The sequence below is a fragment of the Trichomycterus rosablanca genome, chromosome 7 (genome assembly GCF_030014385.1).
Source record: "Trichomycterus rosablanca isolate fTriRos1 chromosome 7, fTriRos1.hap1, whole genome shotgun sequence".
NCBI classification, from domain to species: Eukaryota; Metazoa; Chordata; class Actinopteri; order Siluriformes; family Trichomycteridae; genus Trichomycterus; species Trichomycterus rosablanca.
Window position 1 is genome coordinate 40,341,701 of NC_085994.1, and position 25,000 is coordinate 40,366,700.

Sequence of the window (25,000 nt, forward strand, 5' to 3'; positions counted from 1 at the left end):
TAACGGTGCTAAAATCCCGCCCTTTTATGAAAGGATATCGAGCTTCAGCGTGGTCGCCGTCTCTATTCGAACCTGAAACACACAAAGAGTGGAAAAAAGCACAGACATTAATTCCCCCTAGATGTGTGTGTGTGTTTGCCCTGTGATGGACTGGCAGGGGCATTTCCTACCTTTCGCTCAGTAAACTGTACCCACTGTGACCCTGACCAGGAGGAACCGGTGGTAAAACAACAATGAATGAATGAGTGAGCTTCTATGCTGCATCAACAAGACAAGCATGTGAAGCATGTATGGAGGAACACGCTACACTCTCTGTCTTTCTCCACCACTCCTACTGATACCTCAACCAGCCATCAGGGGGCGCTGTTACAGCAGAAAGGAGAAGATTCACCATCTCACCCTCCCTCCATCAAAACGATCGTCTCCCGAGCGCCCAGCCATGCTGGAGGCACGCGCGAGACTCGAACCCCGAGTCTGTGAGGTCGTGAAACTTGATGAAACTGCTGTTTAAGCGCTGAATTATCAAATCCAGTATTTCTTTGGGACAGTGGTAGCCTATAGTGGGTGGAGCTTGGGCTATTAATTGAAAGGTTGAGAGTCGAATCCCAGCTCTGCCACGCAGCCACTCTTGGGCCCTTGAGCAAGGCTCTTAACCCCTGAGCAAGGCCAACCCTGGGCTCTGAACAAGCTGGGATATGCGAAAGAAGAAGACGGAAAAGATTAAAGGCCGTGAGAACTCACCACCAGGTCGGGGTCCTGCATGAGGTTGAGAATCACCTCGTACAGCAGGGGGCGCAGCTCAGGCTTAAACTTCACCGAGATCCACTGTCCGATCAACCAGATCACTCTCCTCCTGATCAGCTTATACCTGCAGGGAACAGGAAGTCCTGACAGTGAGGGGGCGGTCGGTACAAATCCCCCCCCTAACGAGCCCCGTAACCAATCACAGATCAGAAGATTCTGTTCTGATGGAGGTCCTGATGAAAGATCTACTGGATCGTATTCCACCTTCTTCCAAACCCTCCTGTACCCCCCCGTACCCCCCTGTATCATACCTGTTGTGGTTGAACTGCAGTTCTAGCAGAAGTTGATTGTTGAACCACTGATCGAAATCCACGCTGTCAAAGAGCTCGAACGCCGCCAATCCCACCGCATTATACACTACATAACAACAGAGCAGCGCATTATACACTACATAACAACAGAGCAGCGCATTATACACTACATAACAACAGAGCAGCGCATTATACACTACAGTATACACTACATAACAACAGAGCAGCGCATTATACACTACATAACAACAGAGCAGCGCTTTATACACTACATAACAACAGAGCAGCGCATTATACACTACATAACAACAGAGCAGCGCATTATACACTACATAACAACAGAGCAGCGCATTATACACTACAGTATACACTACATAACAACAGAGCAGCGCATTATACACTACATAACAACAGAGCAGCGCATTATACACTACATATCAGAGCAGCGCATTATACACTACATAACAACAGAGCAGCGCATTATACACTACAGTATACACTACATAACAACAGAGCAGCACATTATACACTACATAACAACAGAGCAGCGCATTATACACTACATAACAACAGAGCAGCGCATTATACACTGCAGTATACACTACATAACAACAGAGCAGCGCATTATACACTACATAACAACAGAGCAGCGCATTATACACTACAGTATACACTACATAACAACAGAGCAGCGCATTATACACTACATAACAACAGAGCAGCGCATTATACACTACATAACAACAGAGCAGCGCATTATACACTACATAACAGAGCAGCGCATTATACACTACAGTATACACTACATAACAGAGCAGCGCATTATACACTACATAACAACAGAGCAGTGCATTATACACTACAGTATACACTACATAACAACAGAGCAGCGCATTATACACTACATAACAACAGAGCAGCGCATTATACACTACATAACAGAGCAGCGCATTATACACTACAGTATACACTACATAACAACAGAGCAGCGCATTATACACTACATAACAACAGAGCAGCGCATTATACACTACATAACAACAGAGCAGCGCATTATACACTACATAACAGAGCAGCGCATTATACACTACATAACAACAGAGCAGCGCATTATACACTACATAACAACAGAGCAGCGCATTATACACTACATAACAACAGAGCAGCGCATTATACACTACATAACAACAGAGCAGCGCATTATACACTACATAACAACAGAGCAGCGCATTATACACTACATAACAACAGAGCAGCGCATTATACACTACAGTATACACTACATAACAACAGAGCAGTGCATTATACACTACAGTATACACTACATAACAACAGAGCAGCGCATTATACACTACATAACAACAGAGCAGTGCATTATACACTACAGTATACACTACATAACAACAGAGCAGCGCATTATACACTACAGTATACACTACATAACAACAGAGCAGTGCATTATACACTACAGTATACACTACATAACAACAGAGCAGCGCATTATACACTACATAACAACAGAGCAGTGCATTATACACTACAGTATACACTACATAACAACAGAGCAGCGCATTATACACTACATAACAACAGAGTCACAGAGTTGTGACCTCACATGTGATGGATGTGACGATGGACGTGATGTGATAGACTCAATGTGATGGACATGATGATGGAACAGGATGTGATGTGATGATAAACATTATAAATGTGATGGGTGTGATTTCATGAATGTAATGGTCATGATGTGATTAAATGTGATGGACATAATGTGATGATGGCTGTTATGATAAATGTGATGGACATAATGTGATGATGGAGCTGATGTAATAGATGTGATGTAATTACGGATGTAAAGTGACTGATGTGATCTGAAGGATGTGATAAATGTGATATAATAAATGTGATGGACATAATGTAATGATGGATGTGATGTGATGAATGTGATGTGATGTGAATGATGTGATGGACGTGATCTGAAGTATGTGATAAACGTGATATGATGAATGTGATGTGATGAATGTGATAGACGTGATGTGATGGATGTGAGGATGGCTGTGATGGACATGATGTGATTAATGTAATGGACGTGATGCGATGGACGTGATGATGGACATTATGAGGTGGACGTGATGTGATAAGCGTGACAGTAAAAGTGATGACAGACATGATGTGATGGATGTGATGGACATTACGTGATGGATGTGATGTGATTAATGTAATGGACATGATGTGATAGGTGTGATGTGTTAGATGTTATAGGATGGCTGTGATGTGATGGGTGTGATAATGGACATTACATGATGGACGTGATGTGGTGGTGTGATTAATGTGATAGATGTGATGTGATGATAAACGTGATGTGATGATAACCATGATGATGGACATGATGTGACGGATGTGATGAACATGATGTGATGAATGTGATGTAATGAATGTGATGAATGTAACAGACGTGATGTGACGGGTGTGATGAATGTGATGGATGTGATGATGTGTAACTGTACCTGAATCTTTGATGAGTAGTTGCATCAGATCATCTGTGTTACTCACACCTGAAATCCACATCAAATTCACACGTCAACTCAATAAAACGACTCAGAAATAAAATAAATTACTCGACTGAGCATCACGAGTCTGAATAATAAAAAGATAAAATGTAAAAACACACAGAAGCCTCGACAACGTTTACATGAATAAAAAATTAAATGTTGTTTCACACACAGGTGAAACTCACCCTGTAAAGTGTGCAGCATGTCGAGCAGGACCGGCGTCAGGGTCTGACTGTAGCTGTGGAAAATATCCAGGAATAAAACCTCCGTACACGGCTGCACACCCGACACACCCCAAAAACACCGAGAACACAGAGAAACAACAATCAGATCGACAGAGGACGACCACATAGCGCTGACCGCTCTGTATTCTCCAACCTTAAAGAGGTTACAGGAGAAGACTAAGGGTCATCTACTGTACAGCACCCTTGGAGCTGAGAGGGTTAAGGGCTTTGCTCAAGGGCCCAACAGTGGTTGAATGTTGAGACCTGGGGTTCAAACCTTCTACAGCTCTACCCACTAGGCTTCCCTAATCCTATATTAATATGTGTGTGTGTGTACTTACCCTCAGACTGTACTTCCATGAATCTCCTCCACCTTCTTCCACAGCTGATAAAGGAGAACAAGTGCAAGTTAATTTATCTGTTTATTTTAATGAAGGATATCAGAGGTGTGTGGTGTGTTTAATGGGGAGGAGTGGGTGTAGATGTTCAGGACGTGGTGTCAGAAGTAAAGATGGTGTGTACCAAAGCTTTCTGGATCCTCCTCCCACATGCTGAGCTCTTCCTGTGTTAACAGGAAGTACTTGGAGACGAGTCTCTTGCAGATCTCGGTGAGAGTGGCGTGAGTGAAGAATGATGATTTAATTCCATGAGCCTCCAGATTCTCCGCTTTACTGTCTGTAGTGCACAGGGGATATAAATCAACTACAGCTTATAAACTACAACATTACAGCTGTACACAATCAGCAGTTTCTATCATATTTATAATAAATTATTATTTATATACATATAGCATGTATATGATATTTAGTACGTATATAACAATGTGCAATAAGAACACAGTGTGTAAATAATGAATATATAATGCATATGAAATACATATTGATTATATAAGATATAATGTGTATATATTGTATACTACATTTATAATGTATAACATATACTACATAGGTATATAATCTGGAATGAGTATATATAATGCATGTGTATACAATGTACCGGTAAATTTAATGCATACAAAATGTATGTTTATAAAAAATGTGTCTATAAAATTTGTGTTTGTATAGTGTCATGTATATATAATATATATTGTGTATATACTGCATATACAGTGTATCACAAAAGTGAGTACACCCCTCACATTTCTGCAGATATTTAAGTATATCTTTTCATGGGACAACACTGACAAAATGACACTTTGACACAATGAAAAGTAGTCTGTGTGCAGCTTATATAACAGTGTAAATTTATTCTTTCCTCAAAATAACTCAAAATACAGCCATTAATGTCTAAACCACCGGCAACAAAAGTGAGTACACCCCTAAGAGACTACACCCCTAAATGTCCAAATTGAGCACTGCTTGTCATTTTCCCTCCAAAATGTCATGTGATTTGTTAGTGTTACTAGGTCTCAGGTGTGCATAGGGAGCAGGTGTGTTCAATTTAGTAGTACAGCTCTCACACTCTCTCATACTGGTCACTGAAAGTTCCAACATGGCACCTCATGGCAAAGAACTCTCTGAGGATCTTAAAAGACGAATTGTTGCGCTACATGAAGATGGCCAAGGCTACAAGAAGATTGCCAACACCCTGAAACTGAGCTGCAGCACAGTGGCCAAGATCATCCAGCATTTTAAAAGAGCAGGGTCCACTCAGAAAAGACCTCGCGTTGGTCGTCCAAAGAAGCTGAGTGCACGTGCTCAGCGTCACATCCAACTGCTGTCTTTGAAAGATAGGCGCAGGAGTGCTGTCAGCATTGCTGCAGAGATTGAAAAGGTGGGGGGTCAGCCTGTCAGTGCTCAGACCATACGCCGCACACTACATCAAATTGGTCTGCATGGCTGTCACCCCAGAAGGAAGCCTCTTCTGAAGTCTCTACTCAAGAAAGCCCGCAAACAGTTTGCTGAAGACATGTCAACAAAGGACATGGATTACTGGAACCATGTCCTATGGTCTGATGAGACCAAGATTAATTTGTTTGGTTCAGATGGTCTCAAGCATGTGTGGCGGCAATCAGGTGAGGAGTACAAAGATAAGTGTGTCATGCCTAAAGTCAAGCATGGTGGTGGGAATGCCATGGTCTGGGGCTGCATGAGTGCAGCAGGTGTTGGGGAGTTACATTTCATTGAGGGACACATGAACTCCAATATGTACTGTGAAATACTGAAGCAGAGCATGATCCCCTCCCTCCGGAAACTGGGTCGCAGGGCAGTGTTCCAGCATGATAATGACCCCAAACACACCTCTAAGACGACCACTGCTTTATTGAAGAGGCTGAGGGTAAAGGTGATGGACTGGCCAAGCATGTCTCCAGACCTAAACCCAATAGAACATCTTTGAGGCATCCTCAAGCGGAAGGTGGAGGAGCGCAAAGTCTCGAATATCCGCCAGCTCCGTGATGTCGTCATGGAGGAGTGGAAAAGCATTCCAGTGGCAACCTGTGAAGCTCTGGTAAACTCCATGCCCAGGAGAGTTAAGGCAGTTCTGGGAAATAATGGTGGCCACACAAAATATTGACACTTTAGGAACTTTCACTAAGGGGTGTACTCACTTTTGTTGCCGGTGGTTTAGACATTAATGGCTGTATATTGAGTTATTTTGAGGAAAGAATAAATTTACACTGTTATATAAGCTGCACACAGACTACTTTTCATTGTGTCAAAGTGTCATTTTGTCAGTGTTGTCCCATGAAAAGATATACTTAAATATCTGCAGAAATGTGAGGGGTGTACTCACTTTTGTGATACACTGTATGTCCATGTATATACTTACATGCATGTAATATGTAATATATAAGTAACATATAAACTGTATATTAATGTATATAATGCATAATATGTAATTAATGTATATATGATGTGTATATAAAGTAACTGTATAAAATATATATATTATGTATGTGCATATAACATATATATAATGTCTTATGTAATGGAAATAATGCATAAATAATTAATAATGTGCATATAATGTATATATAAATGTGATGTATAATATGTGTATAATGTATTTACATATAATTTACAACAATGTATATATAATGTATAATGTGCATAATGTATATAAAATTATAATAATGTATATATGATTTATAAGATGTGTATAATGTATATATAAATAATTTATAATAATGTACATACGATGTATAATGTGTAAATAATGTATAATTTGTAAGGTAAATTATATATAACAAATATTGTGCATATAATGTAAAATATATATAATTTATAATGTATAAATATATGATGTATAATGTGTGTATAATGTATATATAAATAATTATAATAATGTATGTAATGTATCACTATAAATATATATATATATATTTATATAATGTATTAAAAAAGTTAATAATGTAGATATAATGAATATTGTGCATATAATGTATAAATAAATAATTTATAAAATGTATATACATATATACAGTGTATCACAAAAGTGAGTACACCCCTTACATTTCTGCAAATATTTTATTATATCTTTTCATGGGACAACACTATAGAAATGAAACTTGGATATAACTTAGAGTAGTCAGTGTACAACTTGTATAGCAATGTAGATTTACTGTCTTCTGAAAATAACTCAACACACAGCCATTAATGTCTAAATAGCTGGCAACATAAGTGAGTACACCCCACAGTGAACATGTCCAAATTGTGCCCAAAGTGTCAATATTTTGTGTGACCACCATTATTATCCAGCACTGCCTTAACCCTCCTGGGCATGGAATTCACCAGAGCTGCACAGGTTGCTACTGGAATCCTCTTCCACTCCTCCATGATGACATCACGGAGCTGGTGGATGTTAGACACCTTGAACTCCTCCACCTTCCACTTGAGGATGCGCCACAGGTGCTCAATTGGGTTTAGTCCATCACCTTTACCTTCAGCTTCCTCAGCAAGGCAGTTGTCATCCTGGAGGTTGTGTTTGGGGTCGTTATCCTGTTGGAAAACTGCCATGAGGCCCAGTTTTCGAAGGGAGGGGATCATGCTCTGTTTCAGAATGTCACAGTACATGTTGGAATTCATGTTTCCCTCAATGAACTGCAGCTCCCCAGTGCCAGCAACACTCATGCAGCCCAAGACCATGATGCTACCACCACCATGCTTGACTGTAGGCAAGATACAGTTGTCTCGGTACTTCTCACCAGGGCGCCGCCACACATGCTGGACACCATCTGAGCCAAACGAGTTTATCTTGGTCTCGTCAGACCACAGGGCATTCCAGTAATCCATGTTCTTGGACTGCTTGTCTTCAGCAAACTGTTTGCGGGCTTTCTTGTGCGTCAGCTTCCTTCTGGGATGACGACCATGCAGACCGAGTTGATGCAGTGTGCGGCGTATGGTCTGAGCACTGACAGGCTGACCTCCCACGTCTTCAACCTCTGCAGCAATGCTGGCAGCACTCATGTGTCTATTGTTTAAAGCCAACCTCTGGATATGACGCCGAACACGTGGACTCAACTTCTTTGGTCGACCCTGGCGAAGCCTGTTCCGAGTGGAACCTGTCCTGGAAAACCGCTGTATGACCTTGGCCACCATGCTGTAGCTCAGTTTCAGGGTGTTAGCAATCTTCTTATAGCCCAGGCCATCTTTGTGGAGAGCAACAATTCTATTTCTCACATCCTCAGAGAGTTCTTTGCCATGAGGTGCCATGTTGAATATCCAGTGGCCAGTATGAGAGAATTGTACCCAAAACACCAAATTTAACAGCCCTGCTCCCCATTTACACCTGGGACCTTGACACATGACACCAGGGAGGGACAACGACACATTTGGGCACAATTTGGACATGTTCACTGTGGGGTGTACTCACTTATGTTGCCAGCTATTTAGACATTAATGGCTGTGTGTTGAGTTATTTTCAGAAGACAGTAAATCTACACTGCTATACAAGCTGTACACTGACTACTCTAAGTTATATCCAAGTTTCATGTCTATAGTGTTGTCCCATGAAAAGATATAATGAAATATTTGCAGAAATGTGAAGGGTGTACTCACTTTTGTGATACACTGTATATATATATATATATATACAGTATATATATATATATATATATATATATATATAATGTATAATGTGTGAATACTGAATTTATAAATAGTTCATGATGTGTTTAAATTATGAATACTGTGCACAGAATGTATATATACATGCTTTATAATAACGTAAATATAATGTATAATGTGGGAATAATGAATGTATAATGTATAACATATAATGTAAAACATATATAATTCATAACTTGTATATAATGCGTATGATTTGTACCCTCGATGTTTTTGGCGGTCCTGTAGGAATCGTTTTTGATGATCATCTTGATGAGGTTCATGCACTGAACAATGAAGCGCTCGAAGATCAGACCGTCTCCCTGCTCAGTGAAGATGAAGGAGACGCAGAACTCCAGAGAGCGCCGGATCAGAGGAATAAACGAGTACGGGTGCGTCTCCAAAAAATCCAACAGCTACAGAAGATCAAGCAACACAAAGACCTTCAGAAAACGTCTCGCAACACACCAGCACAGGCTCCCGAACATCACGCGAATCACTGTTCAGAATAAATAACACGAGGAGTTTAATCAAACGTACGACTTTGGTGTAGAGGACGATGATCTTCTCCAGCTTCTCTCTGCAGACGTGACCCTCACCCACACGCTGACCTGCAGACACACGACCATCAGATCCAGGATACATAAAGTACCAGGAGAGCGTAAAGAAATAGTGGATTATTAAATACTCACAGCTCTGTAAATACTGTCCGATCCTCTCAAACACCGAGCTGAGAAAATTCTACACACACACACACACACACACACACATTTCATTCAGACTTCAGAAATAAGTGAAGATTCTTTAATCAGTCACAGCGGATCACTCACCATCACCTCGGGGTTCTGATGAGGTTCCACAAAACCATAAACCGTCAACTTCCTCAGAACTGTAGAGACACAAAAACAGTAAACACAACCAACACACAATTTACTAAATAACACTCAATAACAGCACTGCATGTGTGTGTGTGTATCAATAAGTGTGTATCACCGAGTGTGTGTGTGATGCTTTCAGATAGAGCAGTGCATGTGTGTTTACTGTGTGTAGGGGACAGCAGTGCGTGTGTATATAGTGTATGTGTGAGTGTGTGTGTGTGTGTGTGTACCTTTCAGTGACAGCAGTGCATGTTCCAGTGTGCTGAGGGCTGAATGTGATTCTCCACTGTGGATCTGCTGCAGGAACGAATCGGTGTGATGATTCCACAGAGAACATGCAAAACTGTAGATATTGGAGGTTAACTGAAACACACACAGTATGAATGAGATCAGTAAGACGTGCAGTTCATTCATTCCACCAATAACAGAAATAAAATACAATTATTACTAAAGATTTATTAAAGATCTGAATCTTTGACAACTCAAAACATTAATTAAATAAAAAGAAACTCAACACCATTCAAACCATCAGATCACCAGAACACAAATATACATGTGTATATATGCATGTGCAAGTGTGTGTTTCTGTGCATGCGTGCATATGCTTGTGCATGTGTGTATGTGAGTATGTGTGTAGTTCTGTGCATGTGTATGTGTGTGTATGTGTATGCATGTATGTGTGTGTAGTTCTGTGCATGTGTATGTGTATGCATGCATGTATGTAAGTGTGTAGTGTATGTGTATATGTATGAGCTTAAGTATGTGTGTGTGTGTGTGTGTAGTTGTGAGTAAAGCTGACGCAGTGCTGGTGATGGTGGTGCACAGGACGCTCCACCGGTTCGGACCTTCAGCGCATCACGTTCAGGTTCAGTAGCGGAACGAAGCGCTGCAGGTCTCAGAGATAAAAAGCTTCTGGTCCTCAGGAGCTCAAGCCTGGAAACGGAAACGTGAAGGTCTGACGTCATCTAGTGGTGGATTTTGGAACTGCATGTCCTGATGATGCTGCAGCTGGTTCAGTTATTAAAAACAAGACCCACATTAGAGCTCGTGTCAGTACACAGATCAGACCAGGATCAGAATTTTCCAAACTGAAGTTCTTTTATTTAATGAAAAGAACAAGATGATTAAAAAAGAGGACCAGCTATAAGATGATGATAAGAACCAAACACAAAACTGGACGTTCTGGAAAAACATGATCCATGTGCTCATCAGGACTTCAGATAACTGTGGATGGAGATAAAACCAGTTCACGTCTTCCTTTTAGGAACTGGGACTGTGTGTAACGTGAGCAGGAACTCCGGGTGGAACTCACTGAGGTACGGTCAGAAGAAGATTGTTCTATAAAGGAGCGCTGATCCAGAACCGAGTGAGATGCGACCCAGCGGCTTCAACAAATGAAAGTGACCGAGGGGCCGAGACGCAATCAGACCTGAATCAGAATGAGGTTCTCGGCAACCTCGACCAGCTACCAGAACAGTCCTTCTGTCCATCCGTCTGTCCATGTGTGTGTGTGTGTGTGTGTGTGTGTATAAGTGTGTGAACATAAATGTGTGTATATGTATGTATATGTGTGTGTGTGAACATAAGTGTGTATATGTGTGTGTGTGTGTGAACATAAGTGTGTATATGTGTGTGTGTGTGTGTGTGAACATAAGTGTGTATACGTGTTTGTGTGTGAACATAAATGTGTGTATATGTTTGTATGTGTGTGAACGTAAGTGTGTATATGTGTGTGTGTGTGAACATAAGTGTGTATATGTGTGTGTGTGTGAACATAAGTGTGTATATGTGTGTGTGTGTGTGAACATAAGTGTGTGTGTGTGTGTGAACATAAGTGTGTGTGTGTGTGTGTGAACATAAGTGTGTATATGTGTGTGTGTGTGTGAACATAAGTGTGTGTGTGTGTGTGAACATAAGTGTGTGTGTGTGTGTGTGAACATAAGTGTGTATATGTATGTGTATGTGTGAACATAAGTGAGTGTGTGTGTGTGTGTGTGTGTGTGTGTGTGTGTGTGTGTGTGTGAACATAAGTGTGTATATGTATGTGTATATTTATGTGTGTGTGTGTGTGTGTGTGTGTGTGTAAGCGTGTGTGTGTGTGAACATAAGTGTGTATATGTATGTGTATGTGTGAACATAAGTGAGTGTGTGTGTGTGTGTGTGTGTGTGTGAACATAAGTGTGTATATGTATGTGTATGTGTGAACATAAGTGAGTGTGTGTGTGTGTGTGTGTGTGAACATAAGTGTGTATATGTATGTGTATATTTATGTGTGTGTGTGTGTAAGCGTGTGTGTGTTACTGACGTGCTGGAAGAGGTCAGAGCTCAGGCGTTTAGGTGACAGGGTTTCGTGTGTGTATATACAGTAAGTGTGTGTATATAAGTGTGTGTATATAAGTGTGTGTGTGTGTATATATAAGTGTGTGTGTGTATATATAAGTGTGTGTGTGTGAGAATGTAGGTGTGTATGTGTGTAAAAGCGTGTGTGTATATGAAAGTGTGTGTTACTGACGTGCTGAAAGAGGGTGCGGTCGGAGCTCAGGCGCTTGGATGACAGGGTTTTGTTATGTGTGTATATAAGTGTGTGTATGTAGGTGAGTGTGTGTGTGTGTGTGTGTGTGTGTGTGTATAAGTGTGTGTGTGTATAAGCGTGTGTGTGTTACTGACGTGCTGGAAGAGGGCGCGGTCAGAGCTCAGGCGTTTAGATGACAGGGTTTTGATGACGTGACTGAGGGTGAGCAGGGCGCGGTGCTGGTTCAGACCCTCCTGATGCTTTATGGCCTGCAGCAGGACGGGGACGAGCTCGGGCCACTGACGGGGACAGTCCAGCCTCGCCACCTTCGCTATCAGCACCGCTATCTGAGTGGCTATCTACACACACACACACACACACACACACACACAATTGAAAGTCAGTGGGATGTTCCACGTGTCCCGGCGGATGGGTGTGTCTGTACCCGGTGTGGTGGTGTGAGGGTACCTGGTTGACGGGTTCGTTGAAGTTGGTGATGAGTCCTGCCCGGAGAGACGTTTTCTCCTCCTCTGAGATGGCGCTGCACACACAGAGACAGACGCGGTAAATTCTGTAATGAGCTACAGCTTTAGTAGTAGACGGGTGGAACGGTCACTTACTTGGGCGCTCCTCTCCTCCAGTAGCGGTCGATCCCGTTTTTAAAGTAGAGCACAGCCAGCCAGCGCACGTTCACATCCAGCACCTGATTATTGAAGATGCTCTGGATAGGAAACACACACGTAACAACACCAGCCTGCCACCAGGGGGTCGCCCCCCCAAAATCAGATTCAAAACTAACCTTTAATAACACACATCAAATAAACGTGTGGATTTTGTATCGTATCTCTAAATATTCTGAATCTTTTAATGATGTTACCCTGGGTAGAGGGTGAAGAAGATAAAATACGTGCTTAAGGGCCCAACAGTGGCTAAGATTTGAACCCACAACCTTTTGATTGATAGTCCAAAGCTCTACCCACTAGGTTACAACCCAAATTTCTTGTACTTGCTCATTCTTATGTGGAGGTGCTGAGTCTCCACCAGTCCCTCCTCATACAGGACTAGAACTTTCCTGGATGCTCCTGAAAATGTATCATCTGTCTGAGATGTTTTCGCCCCATCCCAACTTTTTTGGAACATGTTGCAGGCATCATTTTTTTAAAATGTCTGGTTTAGATTACTTTTTACATCCTGACCATCCTGATCTTCTCTATACATTTATGCCATCTTGAGACACTTTCATCCAAAATGCACTGGTGGGACTTAAACCGACGACCTCCTGATTACTAGTCCAGTACCGTAACCCTGTACAGACCCCCCGCTGTACCTGTAGTGTAGAGTAGAAGCCTGGTTGTGTTTCCCACTGTCTCAGCTGCTCCTCTGCTGGCTTGAGGAGAACCGAGTCCTGACTGCACGCCTGAGAGAGAACCTGCAAAACCACAGACACGTCTAGTTCCATCTACACACACACACACACACACACACACACACACACACACACACACACACACACACACACACACACACACACAAGATAAGAACATGAGTTTTGGTTTATCAGAACAGGAGGAGCTTCATCAGAGTCCATTAAGCAAAATTAAACATGAAGTAAAGTACTGCATCACTACCACATTCCAAACTCTCCATGTAAACAAAAAGTAAACATGACAAAACACCTAAACAGTAACTGCACAGTAAATAAAACTGCACCTAAACAGTAACTGCACAGTAAATAAAACTGCACCTAAACTGTAACTGCACCATAAGTGCACCGTAACTACAGTTATAAGAGAGAGCAGGAGCGATATATCGGTGTTTCGGTCAATCTTACTACATCCAACTGAATAAAACACTAAAATTAGTTTAGCAGCAATGCTAACAGCTAACTGTAATACAGTGTGTTTATACTAAACACCAGGTCTTGATGTGTTTATATGATTACTCTATATATTGTAACTCTTATATATAATATATATAATGTGTGAATATAAATGTATATATTATAAAACTCACCTCTGTAAACACACACGTTGGATCAAGGCGCTCGCTGATGACGCCACGGACGCACCACCCTCTCTTCACCACCAGGCGGCAGCATAACGTGCAAACTGCTTCACTTCATTCATACTGATCAAGGTCGTGGTGGGAGGCAGGTGGGAATGTTTACTGTATGTATAACGCAAAATTATTATCATATTTATTAGGATTTTGACGTCATGTTTTATACACTGGTTACATCCATGACAGGGCAGGTAGTTACTTGTTACACAAGTTTAGGGAGGAAACCCACACAGACACGGGGAGAACATGCAAACTCCACACAGAAAGGAACAGGACGACGAGCTGTGAATCGAACGCAGGACCTTCTTGCTGTGAGGCGACAGTGCTACCCATAAAAAGTAAAGTGCATTATTAAGTAATTAATAACATGCACCATCCTAAAAAAACGTTGGTTTGTTTATTTGCAGCTTCCTTATCACCATAAAGAGATCCTAGTTATCCTAGTTATCTCAGACTAGTTCAAATGCTTGTTTCATGTACAGGACTTTTGTAGTAACCATGTAATAACATGTTTAGTGACTTACAGAACCAGCAGGCGAGTATCTATTACACTAATGAAGAAACCTGCATAAACAGTGTTAATATCATGTGTGCATGTAAGATTTTATCCCAAACCTGTACAGACTGGTTGAACAACACATGTTTTACACGTGTCCCTACTGCTTCCTTTTTTGGTCGAATTACAGTAGGGTTGCAAAAACACCCCTAAAGTGTGTCTAAATCCCTCAATTTAGAAGCTGAAACCCAAAATCTAAGGTACCACAGAATCAGAATCTGTGTTTATTCTCTAAGTACGAGGAGTACAAGGATCATTCTCAGCACTGCAGTGACACTAACATAGTGGTGGTGTGTTAGTGTGTGTTGTGCTGGTATGAGTGGATCAGACACAGCAGCGCTGCTGGAGTCTTTAAACACCTCACTGTCACTGCTGGACTGAGAATCATCCACCAACCAAAAACATCCAGCCAACAGCGCCCCATGGGCAGCGTCCTGTGACCACTGATGAAGGTCTAGAAGATGACCGACTCAAAGAGCAGCAATAGATGAGCGATCGTCTCTGACTTTACATCTACAAGGTGGACCGACTAGGTAGGAGTGTCTAATAGAGTGGACAGTGAGTGGACATGGTGTTTAAAAACTCCAGCAGCACTGCTGTGTCTCATCCAGTCATAGATAGATAGATAGATAGATAGATAGATAGATAGATAGATAGATAGATAGATAGATAGATAGATAGATAGATAGATGGATGGATGGATGGATGGATGGATGGATGGATGGATGGATGGATGGATGGATGGATGGATAGATAGATAGATACTTTATTAATCCTGAAGGAAATTAAGGCCTCAGTAGCAAGTAAATCAATAAATCTAAAAGTCAAAAGTAATAGTACACACTACAGAGATTCACATTGTACAAACAAGTATCTGTGTAACCACAACAACACTCAGACAACACACAGCACCAAACAGGACCTGAGGATGCAGATGGAAATGTTATTTTGGTTAACACTACAAGGCTGGTATCTATTATAAGTTACAACAGCTGTAAAATGTAAATTATAAAGTAAAGTAAATTATAAATGAATTATAAAGTGAATGAAGTTAATTTAAAGTGAATTGTCAAGTGGAATTATAAAGTGAGCCACAGTGCAGATATATGAAAATGTAAGAACGTATAAGAAACACCAGCACAACACACACTAACACACCACCACCATGTCAGTGTCACTGCAGTGCTGAGAATCATCCACCACCTAAATAATACCTGCTCTGTGGTGGTCCTGTGGGGGTCCTGACCATTGAAGAACAGGGTGAAAGGGGGCTAACAAAGGATGTAGAGAAACAGATGGACTACATTCAGTAATTGTAGAACTACAAAGTGCTTCTATATGGTAAGTGGAGCTGATAAAATGGACGAGTGCCGAGAGGGTTAAGGTATTTACTTAAGGGCCCAACTGCGGCTGTATGTCAGAGCTGGGATTTAAACTCTCAACCTTTCGACTGACAGGGCAAAGCTCTAACCACTAGGCTACCACTGTTCCTCCCTATACAACTACTTTTATACATTGTTTTTTACTGTTATTGTGTTTCCTTAATCTGTAACTAAACTTTGGCAATATGAATGTCCATATATAAAATATTTAAAATGTCCTTTGTGAGGAACTTGGTGCGTTCCTGTTCCACACTGGGTTCCTCTGGTTCCTCGTCTGCTTCTCATTAAAGCTGAAATGGAGTTTTACAGGCTGAATTGATCACATGAGTGAGGGGAAGTGGGCTGGACTTTCTCCCCTCCCTGCAAACTTCTGTTTCCGAAAAACACACACACAAGGCCTCGGAACCTTTTTGGGTTGTTGGTACCAGGTAAAATGGAGAGGAGCCTGTTCACGAGGTAAGATCGGTGATCGGTTCCTGGTACCGTGTCTCCGTTACTCGGTATTAAATCATCTTGTGACTCTTTTTACGTTCCAGTAACTTTGAGTCTGGACATGGCATCGCGAACCCTGTGTACATGCCTGCACTCTCGGTACCAGCTGCAGTACCAGGTAGGTCTCTGACTGTTTTGAAGTTAACGCGTTTAGGTGCAGGTTGCCATGGAAAAACGGTACCGCTGTTTGATCTTAGCGACATCAAAGAAACTTCAAAGCACCGACTACTTTACGTTCGATTTTTTATGCTTTATACTGAAGTGGTTGCTCAGTGGTTCAGGTGCTGGCCTGGTAATCAGAAGGTTGCCTGTTCAAGCCCCTGCACAGCCAAGTTGCCACTGTTAGGCCCCTGAGCAAGGCCCTTCACTTTCAGTTGCTTAAATCGTGTTTGGATAAAAGCGTCCACAAATGTAAATGATTATTAGATCATATATAACACACAATGATCATGTATCTGGTGTTTATATCCCCAATTTTACATTGATATAAGTTGAAGTTATTAATAGCTTTCATGCTCTACTTGTTACTGTTTAAAAAAAAATTGCATATGCAGTTTTACTGACGCAAACACACCTACCGGCCAAACTGTTCACTAGTTACAGCACATGAGAAAAAGCTCCACCTTCATTCACAGGTCCAGAGTCGACTGTAGGATTTTTTTTAACACAGAGTGTCCAAAAGTATCTGGACACCTGACCCTGTGCTTGGTTGTGTGTGTGTGTGTGTATGTGTGTGTGTGTGTGTGTGTGTGTGGTGCTGCTAGTGAGCAGCTCTCTTGTGATCCGTCAGTTGGTGGGACAGTTTGTCTGGGAGGGAGTTAAATCTGGGGACGATGGTGTTGAATTTGGGGAACAATTGGGTCCGAATGTAGGTTTTTTCAACACAGAGGGGCCAAAAGTATTTGGACACCTGACCATAAGTTTGGAAGTATGCCTGTGTATGGGAATTTGTGCCCAGTCAGTCACAATATTACAGCATTTGTATGGCTGGGCACTGATGTTGGTCGAGGAAGCTTCAGTCGATGTTCCGGTTCATTCCAAAGCTGTTCTTTACACAGAAAGCCAACCGAGGGACAGCACCATCCACCAGGCTGTCAGGATCCTCAACTCTTTAACTGTTCTGCCCCCCTTCCACCTTCTGCCCCCTGTGTCCATCTCACGAACCTAACCCCCCCAATCAATACCAAAAACTCTACATCCCCAGTACCTATTCAATGCACACATCACTTAAAACTATCTATAAATCATCTAATTTGCACTGCCGTTGTAATTGCACTGGTTTGACACAAAGACTTATAAATCTGCATTGTCACTTTAAGGGTTGGTTTCCCAGACAGGGATTAAGCCTAGTCCTAGACTACACAGCATTTTGAATGGAGATTCTCCATTTAAAGCAAAATGTAGTCCTGGACTAGCCTTAATCCCTGTCTGGGAAACCAACCCTAAATGTCTAGGTTTTTAATATTGGGAGCTCTATTTTTCAATTGTTATATTTTAGTGCTATATTTTTCATACTTCTTGTGTCAGTGTATATATATTTGCGCTTTAGTGTGTTTATTCTAGTGTGTTTATTCTATTTTTATATTCTTCTTATTCTAGGTGTATTGTTTTCATTAATGTTTAGTGTTGCACCATGGGTCAGAGAGTAACGTAATTTCAATCCTCTGTATGTCCTGTACATATTGCAGTATTGACAATAAAGCAACTTTGACTTTGACTATTGAAACGTTGCCTGGTCAGAGATTTAAACCCAGGCCCTGCTTGCTGTAAAGCCTGAGTGGCAACAATAATGGGCAGTTGCAGCCTAGTGGTTAAGGTACTGGACTAGTAATCCAAAGGCTCTTAACCCTCAATTGCTAGACAGTATACTGTCACAGTGCTGTAAGTTGCTTTGGATAAAAGCGTCCACTAAATGCCAAAAATGTAAAGAAACACATACTTTTGTGCATCATTTTATAGAATCATTTCAAGGTGGAACAGTGGGCGCAAGGGGAAGCTCAGTTACAGGAACGGCAAGTAACTCCACCCCAAAATATTCTCAGAAATGGATGAGCACCTCTATGAACCGGTCACGGCCATACGTAAATATGACTCTCAACTGAGGTCTGAGGTGGCGTGAACATGCGCTATCAAGTAGTGAAGACTCTGCTGGCAGGAAAGCACTAGCACTCACACAGGAAGGAAAGCAGCCACGTGGAAGACCAAAGAAATGACAGAAAGCCACAGCAAGACTGAAAGACAGGCCAGTGTTTAGCCTAGTGGGTAAGATACTGGACTAGTAATCCAAAGGTTGCAGGTGCTGTTGGGCCCTTGAGCAAGGCCCTTAACCCTCAATTGCTTAGACTGTATACTGTCACAGTACTGTAAGTCACTTTGGAAAAAAGGTGTCTGCTAAATGAGACTTAAGACTTAATAAAATAAATAATAAATACAAACAGGGTGGAAGGTTGGTAGCACTGTCGCTCCCCAGGCGGGGCGGTTCGATCCCCAGGCGGGGCGGTCCGGGTCCTTTCTGTGTGGAGTTGGCATGTTCTCCCCGTGTCTGCGTGGGTTTCCTCCGGGAGCTCCGGTTTCCTCCCACAGTCCAAAAACATGCAGTCTGGTTAATTGGAGACACTGAATTGCCCTATAGGTGAATGGGGGTGTGTGTGTGTGTGTGTGTGTGTGTGTGTGTGTGTGTGTGTGTGTGTGTGTGTGTATGAGTGTGTGTGCACACCATGTGAAACACCATTTCCCAGGAAAGCGGGCGCGGTTTGTAAAACACAACTAATAGAAGAATTTGTAAAGAATCAGTAAGAAAGATGAACCTGATGAACCTGAAGTTCAGATTGTAAAAAGCGCTATATAAATAAAGTTGACTTGACTTGAATTTACAAAAAGGAAAAATGTGTGTAGGCGGAGTCACGTGACTTTTAAAAAGGCATAACCCCACCCTCACTGGGACTGAACCTGCACTGGTGGAGTCGTCTACTGTTCCAGCACCTTTATCTTCATCTCTTCAGCCTTAAACCTCCTTTTTTTATAAGGATTTTATTACTTTATTACTGTAAGGAGCTTCTTTACGAGGTAAAAGTGAGTTTTAGTATCACACATATCACATATGTAACAACAACTTTGTTAATCTGTGATTTGTGTTTATTGTGATTTTCTTATTATTTTCTGAACATCTCTTAATACCTTTGTTTTATAATATTGCGTGATTATTTTACACTGATTATTTAGATTAAACATGAGCTGATAATGTGGGAGCAGAACGTTAAAGCCGTAACTAACCTCTAACCTCATTAAACTGCTGTTCTTACACACTGAGGTCTGATTCTGTGTAAAGTTCAGGGTGTGAAGTTTATTTTACACACTGGAACTCCGGTCGTTTCTGCTGCCTGCTGTTCTACCATCAAATCCACATGACTTGTGTTTTTATTGATTTTATTTATGTTTGTGTTCCAGCCATGTCCACAGTGATGTACCAGAGCGTTCCTACTGCGCCCCCTGGTGGTGCGTTTGATGTGGTGCCAGGGTATGAGGGCACTGTGCCAGGCGGAGCCGGTGAGTCTAGGACAAAATAAATAAAAACACTAATGAGTTTTAATTTGGAGGTATTTGTGGGAGCTTAGTGAGATGGATTCGGGTTGTGCTGGAGGGAGAAGCTGGACACTGGTTGGGTTGTACTAATTTTGAACTCTTTAATTAAAATAAATACTATTAATACTATTACAAAGCTTTAGTCATTTTGCTCTTTTAAGTAAGTAATATAAATATAACAAATAAAGGCTGGTTCCGGAAAGTCCTAACCAATTTTTCAACCTGTCCAGCACTATTTAATGATTTCCAGTCTCACACAGAGCACAGAGACCCAGTAAAACCAGTACTGGTGATTTACCTGAGTCAGTATTACACAATTTTGTAAGCGCTGTGATGAAATACTGGAGTTAAAAAACTTCCTTAATGATCTAGGCTATAAAAGGAAGGTCTGAGAACTTCTCTATTAAAGTTATGAAAGCGCCTCTTATAAAATGGAAGGTCCTGATAGTCGTGTGTCATTCACTGTTTGCTGCAAGTCACTTTCTGATGTTCTGTCCATGTTTACCTTCGTATAAACAGCGGTACCCTGAAACTCGACGTCAGTTGGTTCTGGGAGTGGCGTTGAGTTTTAAAGACGTTGAGTTTTGAGGTATTTTTTCCCATAAGGATGTTTGGGAAACTGGTAAATGTCTCCATGGTCCCGTGGAGCTGCAGATATTTTAGTCTCATGTAAAATAATGAGGTTGTTTTTGACACTTAAACACTGAAAATAACACAAATATAATATAGACACACTGAAATATTATAAAAGCTGCACTTTAGCTTTACTGCTTTATTGTTTGCTTACGCTTCTTAATTGTGGAGATGCTCAATCTTGGAATATCGTATTCCATTCAGCACCGATGCATTCACATGAGAAGTGACAAAATAGCTTAGCATGACTTATTGTAGTAAAACAGCGAGTGAGGAATGTGATTAGTAGAGGAACTTATGAGCAGTAATAATGAAGAGAAGTTTAGTCGCTCCTGTCTCCTTCTTTTACTACATTAAACCACGTTAAGCTTTATTTTCAACCAGAAGCGTTTTAGACTCTGGGAGAAGCTGATTCTGATTCTCACCATTTCTCAGAAGCTGGAGCTGTAACACAAGTTTAAAAGTGAAACAGGGAGGAAAATCCAGATAAACACAGATACACGTGGAGCTGTAACCCTGGATCTGACGCTTATTCCACACTGATGCAGATTCAGCTCAGATTCACGTTTTACCGCACTGTCAAGTTTCAAAGATTTCGAGTTTAGGGGATGTGGAGTTACAGGTACCGCTGTATTACTTAAAGGCAGTGTAGAACCTGGGTTGTGCACAGGAAGTGATCAGACTGTTGTCCTATTTGGTGCTCTTTTAATTAGCACGTACATACTGTCCCACAGTGCATGTATACCTAATAAACTGCTATCTGGTACTATCATACATACTGTAAACTTTAAACTGTTACAGGTGGGTTCCTGCCGCCCCCGATGCCCTCCATACCTACGCCGATGCCAGAGAACGGCCCCGCCCACACCAACTGGAAGTAAGAATCATTTACTGTCTTTGTGTGTGTGGATCTTATTAGTTGAAGCTGTTCCTGATCAGACTGACCGTCCCTGCTGCGTAACTGACCACCACTGTGTACACTATAAGGACAAAAGTATTGATCTCACATGTTTCAGCCACAATATTTACAAATATACAGGAAGATCAATGCTTTCAACTTTGCAAAAACAGTTTAGGGAAGGTCCTTTCCTGTTCTTTATAATGACATGAAGAAAAGCTCGGTTCAAAAACCAAGAAACTCCAGCGTCCTGCACAGAGCCTGCACAAACTCCCACAGACATAGTTCAAAATGCTCTTCAGTCTCTAAGCTCAGGGTGATACGAAGCCTACTTGAATGTGTAAAGTCTCTCCTACGTTGCATCAGGTAACAGTTTGGGGTTTCTTACAGACCTTGAGAAGAGACCTTAACGGTTCAAGGGGCGCGTACACGGACATGATCGGCTCATAACTGCTGCAGTTGCGACCTCTGCTGGCTGATCAATAAGACGGGGGATAATGGAGATCGGTGCGCGACTCTCCGTGCGCGATACGGATCTCCGGATGAACCCGCCTGGTGCAGGTGAAAAGAAGCGGTCGGTGCTTCATACATGTCGGAGAGGCCGTGTGTTTTTAACAAGGTCTGCAGCAGTACGCAGGGGTGAATTGGCTATAAAAGGGAATATAGGGAGCACGCAGGGAATTGGATACGACTAAATTGGGAAGAATGTGCATTAAAAAATGAAAGATTTAAGATGGTGTGTTTATATTTTTTTGTTTGTTTATGTTTTTATTTTTATAAAGAGTTTGTGTTTCAGGTGGCTCAGTGGTTAAGGTGCTGTACTAGTAATCAGAAGGTTGCCAGATCAAGCCCCTTCACACCCTGCACAGGAATGATCGTCTCTCTCCCACCTGCACATACACACGCATGAACCTGAACGCCTGACATTTACATACCCACACACCCTCACGTACAACAATACACAAACATTCAGGTCTGTATTATCAGTCTTAGCTGAACTATTATGTTAGTGAATACAGGAACCAGTTTCTGAGCAGCAGACGAGCCGTGATGCTCGGGTTTCACGTTTACATCGTCCAGACGTGTTCAGGGATGTTTTAGCCTGAGAAATAATCGTCACCACCTGGAATTTAAGTCATGCTCTTTCATGTGGCACTTTTTACAGCAGTTTATATCAGTTTGAATAGGGTTAAGAGCCTTGCTCAAGGGCCCAACAGTGGCAAACTGGCAGAGTTGAGGCTTGAACCAGCGACCTTTCAATTACCAGTCCAGTACCTTAACCACTAGGCTACAGTTAACACAGACATTATCTGCCGTCCGAATACTTTTGACCGAACAGTGTATTAAAGAGTCTGATTTTTATATTTGCAGCATTTTCAACATCACACAGGAAGCAGCGACCGAGGCTTTCGCCAACTACGTCTCGGAAAACTGCTGTTACAGCAAAGCTCCGGTTCGGGAGGGAATCATCACCAGCATGGAGCCCTTCAACACCTACAGGGTAAAAACACACGACCATCATCATCATCGCTGACCTTACGACCGTCCTGTTCTCTCAGGGCCGGACGGCAGGTGCTGTTTACATGGCACACACCAGGATTCTGTGTCATCCCAGAATCTAGCGAGCTTCCCAACTATGTGGATTTTGCATGTTCTCTATGTGTCCGTGTGGGTTTCTTCCGGGTGCCCCGGTTTCCTCCCACAAGTCCAAAGACGTGCAGTCAGGTTAACTAGGAATGATGACTGAAAGTTGCCCTAAGTGTGTGTGTGAATGTGAGTGTGTGTGCCCTGTGATGGACTGGCGACCTGACCAGGGTGTTTAAGACCCACTGCGACCCTGACCAGGATGAAGCGGTGGTAAATCAGACAATGAATAAATGAATGAACGATGCTAATGAAAGGATAGAATCACAATATATATTACATACAGACATGTAATGAATGTGTAATATGTAAATGTATATATATATATACTGTATATTATTATTATTTATTATTATGTTTTGATCAGTACCGTTTGGAGACATTCGCTGAGACCAGATCTACAGAATGGAGTCATGAGCCGTTTACAGGTGAGAGAAGCACCTATCAGACGTTTGGATCAGTTTAGAACCGCAGATACACGTTGATGATTTAGTACCTACATGGTAACTCAGCGGTTAGGATACTGGGCTTTATAATCTGAAGGTCGCTGGTTCGAGCCTCGTGAATGCTGCAGTTACGATGTGTAATGTTTTTCAGGCCAGCGCGTGGATGTAGGTCTCCAGGTGGCACCGGGGCCGTGGGACATCGCCACCCAAACACCGGGCTTCTTCCAGGACAACACGCAGACCATCCGAGTGCCCTTCACCTCATCGGTCAAGGTAACGGAGGACGACACCAACACACACCGCCGTAAACCTGATCCGGAGCACACAAAGGAAATAAAATGAGGGTTTCTGAGCGGCCGAGGCGAGGTCCTGACTCGAATCCTGTTGAGATGCTTAAGTGGGCAGTTTATAGTTGGAACTGTCCAGTCTAGCCGAAATAAGACTCATCACATGTACAGCTAAGGGTGGCACAACCGGTTATTAGGTTTGGTTTTAGGTTTTACTTTTTCGCTAGTACTTTTTCACCGCAGTGTGTATGATTTCTGGTTTCTGGTCAGTCTGCGTCCAGGTGCATCATTTTTTTACTCTTTATTCATGTTGAGAAAGACACAGCAAGTGTGATTTTATATCTTTATGAATGTTTAATGTGTTTAATTATGGTCACTGTTCCCTCCAGAACTGCCACGTCTGTCTGGGTGTGGGAACGTCAGCGTGCAAGGACTGTACCGCCTCCGGAACCGTAAGTCCTGTTTACTGTTGCGACATTTTTATTAGGACAGGGCACCACTTTATTAGGAACGTCATTCAAATGTAGGATGGGGGGATCCAGGGTTCGATTCTCAGCGGTGCTATCGGTCGCTCGGGCGTCCGCACAGACACAGTTGGCTGAAACAGCTCTGCCGTTGGGAGGTGTGCTTTTCGGTGCGCTCTCAGTGCAGGTCCCAAGCCCAGATAAAAAATAGGAAGGTTGCATAAGGACGGGCGTCTGGTGTAAAAACCGTGCCCAGTCTGGTATGAGGACCGGATCCGCTGTGGCGACG

The 25,000-nt window shown here is 42.1% G+C and overlaps 2 protein-coding genes across 3 annotated transcripts in view; one reads left to right on the plus strand and one right to left on the minus strand.

Annotated features, from left to right (window-relative positions):
* ipo11 (importin 11) overlaps positions 1–14,301 on the minus strand; it is a 40,748-nt gene extending 26,447 nt beyond the window's left edge. Inside the window, exons 1-17 of the mRNA XM_062999461.1 lie at positions 14,280–14,301; positions 13,594–13,725; positions 12,887–12,987; positions 12,735–12,807; positions 12,422–12,625; positions 9,985–10,117; positions 9,707–9,765; positions 9,569–9,617; positions 9,417–9,487; positions 9,100–9,292; positions 4,354–4,506; positions 4,173–4,216; positions 3,793–3,883; positions 3,563–3,610; positions 1,056–1,161; positions 742–868; positions 39–72 (exon numbers count right to left, since the gene is read on the minus strand). Of these exons, the coding sequence (XP_062855531.1) occupies positions 39–72; positions 742–868; positions 1,056–1,161; positions 3,563–3,610; positions 3,793–3,883; positions 4,173–4,216; positions 4,354–4,506; positions 9,100–9,292; positions 9,417–9,487; positions 9,569–9,617; positions 9,707–9,765; positions 9,985–10,117; positions 12,422–12,625; positions 12,735–12,807; positions 12,887–12,987; positions 13,594–13,725 (1,618 nt within the window). The 5' untranslated portion in view covers positions 14,280–14,301. The remainder of the gene's footprint in view (positions 1–38; positions 73–741; positions 869–1,055; positions 1,162–3,562; positions 3,611–3,792; positions 3,884–4,172; positions 4,217–4,353; positions 4,507–9,099; positions 9,293–9,416; positions 9,488–9,568; positions 9,618–9,706; positions 9,766–9,984; positions 10,118–12,421; positions 12,626–12,734; positions 12,808–12,886; positions 12,988–13,593; positions 13,726–14,279) is intronic.
* Positions 14,302–16,648: 2,347 nt separating this feature from the next.
* The window catches only part of ssuh2rs1 (ssu-2 homolog, related sequence 1), a 14,328-nt gene continuing 5,976 nt past the window's right edge, over positions 16,649–25,000 (plus strand). Inside the window, exons 1-8 of one of the 2 annotated variants that reach the window (XM_062999538.1) lie at positions 16,649–16,721; positions 16,802–16,875; positions 20,205–20,303; positions 21,774–21,849; positions 23,242–23,371; positions 23,882–23,942; positions 24,112–24,233; positions 24,637–24,699. In XM_062999538.1, coding sequence (XP_062855608.1) covers positions 16,699–16,721; positions 16,802–16,875; positions 20,205–20,303; positions 21,774–21,849; positions 23,242–23,371; positions 23,882–23,942; positions 24,112–24,233; positions 24,637–24,699 — 648 coding nt within the window. In that variant the 5' untranslated portion in view covers positions 16,649–16,698. Of the gene's footprint in view, positions 16,722–16,801; positions 16,876–19,735; positions 19,824–20,204; positions 20,304–21,773; positions 21,850–23,241; positions 23,372–23,881; positions 23,943–24,111; positions 24,234–24,636; positions 24,700–25,000 lie in introns of those variants that run through there. The other variant, XM_062999539.1, reaches the window with a different exon arrangement.